The 8,016-nt window shown below is 45.0% G+C and overlaps 1 protein-coding gene across 1 annotated transcript; it reads right to left on the bottom strand.

Annotated features, from left to right (window-relative positions):
- Nucleotides 1-535: 535 nt before the first annotated feature.
- Nucleotides 536-6,184, bottom strand: LOC147596540 (follistatin-like). Its single transcript, XM_086769670.1, has 6 exons — nt 6,103-6,184; nt 4,022-4,213; nt 3,276-3,494; nt 2,685-2,909; nt 1,323-1,553; nt 536-618 (listed from the first exon to the last, which is right to left on the bottom strand). Exons 1-6 carry the CDS (start codon nt 6,182-6,184, stop codon nt 536-538), a joined length of 1,032 nt encoding a protein of 343 aa, XP_086625796.1.
- Between the last annotated feature and the right edge of the window lie 1,832 nt (nt 6,185-8,016).

Here is an 8,016-nt window from a genome sequence, read left to right as displayed (position 1 = left end):
AAGATTCCCTCACTGCACCCTGGAAGTATATTTAAGGCAGTTACAATGGCTTTTGGTCAGTCAAGATTCCTTGTAAACAAAAAAACAGAGGGATCTTTTATGTACAGAACCAGCAAACAGAAAATCCAATAAATAAATATAACAGAAACCAACATGCAAGTTTGTTGAAGTGAAAAAGAGTTAACATAAATGAAACAAAGAGATGAGATCATGTGGGTAAGCTCTAAGAAATGGACTTTTATAGTTTACAAGAAAAAAACAAAAGTTTAGCTTTACAAGCAAGAGACCTCACAATAAATAACACTGCTCTTCCCCTAACAAATAAATGTCTGTCTTTTTTTTCAAAAAACAAGGTGTACAGTCAACCAGACATTTTATGTATAAATTATAAAACATGACGCAGTATAAATAAATGTCTACCAGACTCAACTATATGTATACTTTTTTTTTCTCCCCAAAATAAATAAGCATACACTTATTTACAGTAGGGACATTGATTTTGTGCCCAATGGCTGTTTCAATAGTGATAGAGGTTTTACCACTCTAGAATGGAAGATATAGGAAAGCTGTAGTCCTGGTCTTCATCTTCCTCTTCTTCCTCTGGGTCTTCATTAATGGCTAGATAGGGGAATACAGGGGAGCTGTTGTTTAAATAAGGACAACAACAGCGCAGAAGCAGCTCAGTGCATGTTTTCAAAGCCCTCTGAACAGCCGTAATACAGTGTTGCATTTTATGCGACTTGTAGTGAGATGCTCTTTGGCATCTCCTGTTATGCAATAAGGGGTTTTACACATAATCTATGAAGTCATAACTGCAGAAAGTTCTGAAGAATCAATGGCTCAGATTTTATTGGCAGATTCCTGAAATGAAATAAAAAGTGCTCTTGTTTTCTAGGTTTAACTGCTTTGTGTCCTTCATTCAGAGTTAGTAGAGATAACTGTGCTAAACCAGGTGCCCATGTGCTACCATTAAGCTTGTTCTTTTGGACACAGTTAGAGTTTATCCAGGTGTTAATAAAGCAATCAGCGAAGCACATGAGAGCAGACACATTAGGAAAAAAAATCACTAGAATTATGCTCCTAGGGCAACCCCTTTCTGACAAAATGACTTGTCCTCAGAATAGCCCCAAAACTCCAACTTGAAAGCCAACTGTTTGTTGTTGATCTTTTGCATTTTATCAGTAACCAGTGTGTGCGTGATACATACATACTTACATGGCACCTGTACCGTATCTTGAATCTCTAAATCAAGCTTTCTTATGTTTAAAGGTGTAAGTCTTCATTTTCTAGGGATTGCCTTCAGAGTTAAAAATCTCACTTACAGTTGCAAGATCCAGAGTGCTTTACTTCTAGAAGCACACCCATGGAGCAGGCTGCCTCTTTCATGGCATGCTCGCTTGGGTAAGTTGTGTTATCGCTGGCACAGACTGCCTCATTTGACTTGCTTTCAGGGCATGGCTCATCACAGAGGGCGCACCGACCTCTGCCAACCTTAAAATCCCACAAGCATGTCTTCCCAGCACTGCACTGAATGTCTTCACAAGATTTAGCTTCTAAAAATATATACAGGATACTAGAGGTAAGTAAAAAGATAAAGGAAAAAGAAAAGCAACAAACAACTCCAAACTCCCTTTCCCCCATGAACTGTGAATAGATAAAGCTCAGATGCAGTAGATGTGATGATACTTGTTGATTTTACTAAAGCAAGTAGTACCTTGGACACCATTGCCTGTCTACATGTGGGAGAGGAAAGACAGTTGTGCCAGCAGACCTTGGCCCTGGGAATACAGAATTACATTTGCCAATTGTACATGACCTTCCTGCTCCATTTGATGTCAGTGGAAATTCAGCTCCTCAAATTATCAGTAAGTGCAGAATTTGCCAACACATTCATCATTTCTAAATAAATTATTTTTAAACTAATCCATGTAGAGTAGTTTTCTGCAAGACTGGAAAGGTAATTCACCTCAACCTATGCCAATTAAAAGCAGCTTGGTACTCCCCCAAATCCCCCAAGCAATTTTGGGGAGCAAAGGCTGCCCTGAAGGTACTTCCTCATAACATGCTTCACTATCACTCATTTCTGGAAATCACAAAATGTCAGGATGCACAGACATTATTTTCTTATCTTCACCCACCAACTGTCTCCAAACTGCAGTATTTTTAAAGAGGAAAAAGTGATCACATGTTTCTAATTAAGTTAACACAAGCTTTGCCAAGATCACTTGAAGACAATTGTTTCCAGGAATCCAGATCCACTGAATACTGAGACCTTGTGTCATAGAATCATAGAATGGTTAGGGTTGGAAGGGACCTTCAAAGGTCATCTAGTCCAACCCCCCTGCAAGGAGCAGGGACATCCCCAACTAGATCAGGTTGCTCAGATGCCATGTCATCATCTATTTAATGGCAGGTACTTCCCCGTGGATACTAATGTCAGCACCCACAGAGATAGCAAGAGAAGCAGTATCAGGCCCTCTACTCCCTCACCCCTTTTGTAATCTTTTCTGGGGCAAAGCTCACTCTGGCTCTCCTTTTCCTGGAGGGGAGCACAAATCCAGGCTGCTGGAAGTCTCTCCTCCTCCCCAATGCTCACTACATCCATCCAATTCCACACATGATATTTTGAAACAGCTGAGCCAGGAAGCTCCCCTCACTCTTACCTCTCCGACCGAGATACCTACTGATGCATTTTCCTTCATAGGCTAATCCAATGGATCTGCCCAGTAGGCAGGTAGCTTTCCTCAGGTGGCAGGCACTGGCGTAAGTTATGCCGTCATTCCCGCAGAGATACTGTTCAGGGGAGGTAGGCTCTGGGCAAATTCGAATACATGTCATGCAGTAGGCATTATTAGTTTGATCAACCACACATGTGGAGCTGCCTGGGCATAAAACATCCCTACAGGTCTCTGAAATAAAGACAGAAACACACAATGATTAATAGGAGATCCCAGAGCCACAGCAAGGAGTGAATGGGTGACACAATGAAACAAATTATTAGATAAAAGCCTTCAGCAGCTCTCCCCATTTAAGGGCCACTGGAGGAAACCTTCCCATATCAGGGTAGCTGGTGAGACACAAGTGCTGCTAAACTATGGGAAACTCTCAGTCCAGCTACATCCTTGTTTGTTGAGTGTGGTTTAGTTACCGTCTCACAGCATTTGGAACATGACTCTGGTTCCTGTGGGGAAGTATGTCCAACAGCTCATCCTCCCTACACTCAGACACATACCCTTTGGCATTTGAGGGAAATCAGATTAGATTTGCAAACCTACTTTTGCATTTTCCTTGATACTGGACTTCAAGTTCAGGCTGTTCTTTACATCTGGCTTTGAGAAGGGCACACTCATTCCTGTAGGTTTTCCCATCTAAGCCACACACAGGGCCCTTCCAAGTGATATTAGAGCAATCTGGAGCACAAACGCATCGAGGTTTGTTCTTCTTGTTTATTTTACATTTCTTCCCAGGTCCACAGTCCACGTTCTCACATGTTTCTGATGGAAGGAAAGAGGCACCACTTTAGTACTGAGTGTGCAGAACAGACCTGGTGTCAAAATTGCTTAAAGAAAAAGACACCACATCGTGACCCCTAGGCATAAAGAGAAAACACCTTTCCCCCACTCCAGAAAACACCACTCGAAGGAAATTCCCCCTGCCAGTGAGGGCAGGGGGGAGAGGAGGTCGCTGCCCTCCTCTCCCCTATGTGCATGGTGACTGAGAATAAATGTGGGTCCCCTTATCCCAAGGCTGGTACGAGACGTGCCTTAAAGTCCCACCGAGGAAGGAAGCAGGAGGACCGTGCTGCCCCTCTCCAGCTCCTTCCCCATGTCACCGAAATTGGGGGATTTCTCCTCCAAACGTGCATCCAGCACTGCAATAAAGAATGCCTGCTTCTTAACACTACATTGGTGTTACGGAATTTTGATTCCCGATTTCGGTGACACCCGTTCCTCTTCCCTCATCCCAGTCCCTGCCTGAACCGCTCCTTATCAAGAAACAGCTCGCCAGCACCCTCACTCACCTTTGCACGGGATGCAGTTTGGGGCTCCCCCATTAAAAATCATCCACTTAAAAAGTGTGTTGTCGTTGACGTCCTCTTCTGTCCATGAAGTTGTAAGGCGACCGGTCTTGCAGCACTCCTCCTTGCTGAGGTCGGTTTTGTAGAGGATCTGGCAGCGGCCGTTCTGCGCCTGCCGGAGCCAGCAGTTCCCAGCTGCAGGAGGAGAGGGCACGGGGAGGGATGGAGACAGACACCCAGCCGGATCAGTGACAGTCACCAGTGACCCAGACACAACACGTGCACCTTGCAATGACTTTTACTAGACTGTTTACTTTTATTTGTCCCATTTCATAACCCGCAGCTACTCCGGCCCATTTGGGAGCGCAGTTAAAAAAAAAAATAAATTTAAAAAACATACAAAAGAACAAATTGAAAAAAAAAATTGGAAAGAAAGAAAAGATCCGATCAAAACAGGACGAGGCAGTTTTCGTATGTATTTATTCCATATGTAGAGCAGAAGGATCACTGCTGGCATGTGACAGAGACTTGAAAAGTATGTGCATTTAAAAGGGAATAAAAAGAAAATCGTGCTTGCAAATCCTTCCTCCTCCTCACCGAGGCTGCACGACAGCATTGTTTTACTGCCGCAGAGTTTCAGTCCCAGCCCATTTTGCAATCTGCACAAATTGGGAACATTTGCTGTTAGCGAAGTCTTTCAAAATCTCCACATTTTGCTGCTTCTATTAACAAATGTCTTTCCTTTACTAATATAAGTCAGCAGAGCTCAAAAAAAAAAAAAGTGAGCAAAGTGCACAAAATACAAGGGCACATAGAGTAGGAGGTCCCTACAGAGTTTTAAAAATCGATCAAGCTGGAAAAGGTATTGGTGCTGTCTCTCCCACAACCATTTCAGAGGAAAGTACACTGTCCTTAAAGCAGATAGAGTGGAGTTGTTTTGGGTTTTTTTTTTTTCCTTTTTTTTTCTTTTTAACTAGTATCCCTGTTATTTGTGGAGTCAAGCCAAGAACATTAGTCCAAGCAAACCTCCCATTTTTAGCTGGAGAGGTCTGGTTGGAATTAGTCTCTCGTGAATAACCAATGTGACCTCTCCAGCAACTCAATATCAATTGATTCTGGTGCTAATCCAGCTAGGGCTCGATCCTGCCTCCTTATTCCGATGGGAATGTACCAGAGCAAGGAGTCAGGATCGGCCAGTCGAGATGTCACTGGGCGCGAGGGAAGATTGCCCCCCCGCTAAAAATTATTGAACAAACAACGCCCATTAAAAAAAAAAAAAGTTTTGCGTCTTAGTTACCTACATTAACTTAACTTATGCTCTAACTCGGTGGGAGGAAGAAAAGGAAAAAAAAAAAGAGAAAAAAAAAGATAAAACAAGCAATGGTAAGACATTAGTGGTTGGAACATGGTCAAGATAAGGGAAAAAAGCCCTAAACCAAAAAATCAATATTCCCTTGTGTCGAAAGAGGGCTCTTAAGAGTTGTCAATATCAGGTTCGAGTTTGGTTTTTTTTCGCATGAAAAAAAAAACCTTATTTAAGCATACTCTTCAGTGCAGGAGAGTTTACAACACAGTAATATTTATTCACCAAAAAAAAAAAAAAGGAAGGGGGAGGAAATCCCAATATTAAAGGAATGTCCAGAAAATGACTGCTTATTGGTTTCTAAAAATGTCAGCTGTAATTGTGGGGCTCCCTATCATCACCTCTCCTTCCATCAGGCAAGTGAGATAAAAAAACAGAGCTAAATTACCAACAAACTCTGAGCACTCATTTGGGAGCCAAGACTGGGAAAGTTCCCTCGTGATGCTGCTCTTCATTCATGCTGCATAATAACAATAAATACCAAGAAACATCCTAGCTGTCCTCTGTGCCTATGCAGAGCAGTGCAAAGATCCGATCAAAAAGAAATCTAAATGACACCTCTGCACCTCAGTGTAAAGCAATCCCAAGCCCACAGTTAACTTCTGTCCTGTTGGACCTTGTAGAGAGGCGTTTAACACCACAGCAAACTAAACCGTGCCCAAAAGACAGAAAATAATAGTAATAATATATATATCTCTACGAATAAACAATTTGGTCTTACCCTGCACTGTGTGATCTTCCATGAAGTGGCACAGAAACATCAGGAGTAAGAGCATGCCCAGGTGGATTCCCTGATTTAACATCCTCAATATAGCAGGGAGTGAGACACAGGCAAAGCGTGAAGGGGAGTAGGGAGAGAGAGTGAGTACCAGCCAGCCTGCTTATGATCGCTCTATTGAATGAATGTCAGGCTCTGAATGCAGTCTCTCTTTAAATCTATACGGGGGTCCTAGCTATCTGCGGTGGGCGGTCTCCTAATGTGTGTGTGTCTGCTCAGGGGCGGGGAAATTTAAAAAGTTCAGTGTGAATCAGGTGACATTTTCCACCTTCTGGAAACCTTCTCCAGTGACCAGCTCTCAGTGCACGCACACACAGGCGTGCACCCGCGCAGCCCCACACCAGCCCTGCGCGGCAGAGACGCCGGAGCTATTAGCTCAGCAGCGGGAGGCAGCGCAAGCCCCGGCCGCGCTCGCGCAAGCTGGGATGCGTGTGGTGGGCCGCGCTCGTGCCGCGGGGGCAGGTTATCCGTGGGAGTCGCCGCCACGCAAGGGGCACCCCTGTCCCCTCGACGGCGCGGGCGGGTGCGCGAAGGTGCGGAGGTTGCTGGGGCGCGGAGCGGCGCCTGCCCGCTCGGGGTCGGCTTTGCGGCTGCGGGGCGCTGCCATCCCCGCGCGAAGTCACTGCCAATAATAAATCCCGCTCCCCGCACCTCCAACGGGCGGGAGGCGGCTGGTGGGCACACAGCTCGCTCGGCGGGACTCGGTCCCCCAAAAAACCCCAACGGACCAACCACAAACAAGCAAACAAACAAGAACCAAATAACAGTTTAATACCTAGGGCTGTGTCCAAGTGACAGCCTTTCCACTGGGAGCCCGAGAGGACGAGATGGGAATGGAGGCAAAGTAGGCGGTCTCCTTTCAGAATCAGAAAATATTGCAACATCGATAACGAAATTCTAGAGTAATAGTTTATTAAGCACAGTCTGGCATTATTTTCCCCTTAGAAAAGTTGGCGGTCTCTCATTTATAACGTTTTTTGGCACTGCTGAATGAAATTGAGTAGACGATTTTTCCTTTTATATAAAAAAATTTCCTTAATGGAAAATGGTATTGTTTATCCAAAAGTAATCTTTTAAATTTCGATTCTTTCGCTTTTCTGAGCCACCAAAGCACAACAGACTGCGAAGTATGCAGACAGGAATGCCCGGACAGTGCCGGGTCAGCGGCCGGTGCACGGCAGCCACCCACGCCCTCCGCCCAGCCCTCCCCACACCCCTCCTCCCCGCTCCCGCCCTCCGGCTCACCCCACTGCCCGTCCCCTCCCCACATCCGCAAATAAGTAAGCGATAATAGATTTTTTTTTTCCACCAACTGCAGGAGATAGTGCTAATCTTTTAATAAAAGATCCCATTACAATGGGATATGTCTGGACAGACGATAATAGACCCAGAAATACAGCCGTGCTAATACTAGAAGACACTTGTTTGGGTGCCTCAGATCGGGCCCTGGTCCTTTTTGAAAGTGGGCATGAATCACAATGTCCCTCGGTCCCACCTGCGGTCACACGCATTAAGAAGCAGACTGGTAAATTATTGACTTCGCTGCATTTGTTTTGTTTGTTATTATTATGATCATCGTCCTAAGCAGCGCCCGAGCATTTTGAGCACCTCAGAAGCTCCGAGATTCCACATCTTTTTAATCTTTTCCGAAATTGGTGCGTGTGTGCGTGCCTGCCTGCCTGCCAGCCTGCCTCCCTCTCTCCCGCCTCGCTCACCGGAGCAGAGTTAATGCAGGGTTGCTTAGTGCCCTCTAATGGCAGATGCCATTAACAATTAATAGCAAAACGCAAATAAAGGGCCGGTTTCAAAAACTGCCTCTTCTCCTCGGAGGGGCCGGCTCCTGAGGAGAAGGACTTG

Source organism: Chlamydotis macqueenii, chromosome W, assembly GCF_036417535.1.
Source record: "Chlamydotis macqueenii isolate bChlMac1 chromosome W, bChlMac1.mat, whole genome shotgun sequence".
NCBI lineage: Eukaryota > Metazoa > Chordata > Aves > Otidiformes > Otididae > Chlamydotis > Chlamydotis macqueenii.
This window is presented reverse-complemented; position numbering and strand designations above follow the sequence as displayed.

Coding starts and splice junctions, on each gene's coding strand:
- LOC147596540 (XM_086769670.1), bottom strand. CDS start 6,184: ATGTTAAATCAGGGAATCCACCTGGGCATGCTCTTACTCCTGATGTTT. Junction 3,495..4,021: donor AAACTGCATCCCGTGCAAAG/GTGAGTGAGGGT, acceptor TCCTTCCATCAG/AAACATGTGAGAACGTGGAC. Junction 1,554..2,684: donor CTATGAAGGAAAATGCATCA/GTAGGTATCTCG, acceptor ATATATTTTTAG/AAGCTAAATCTTGTGAAGAC.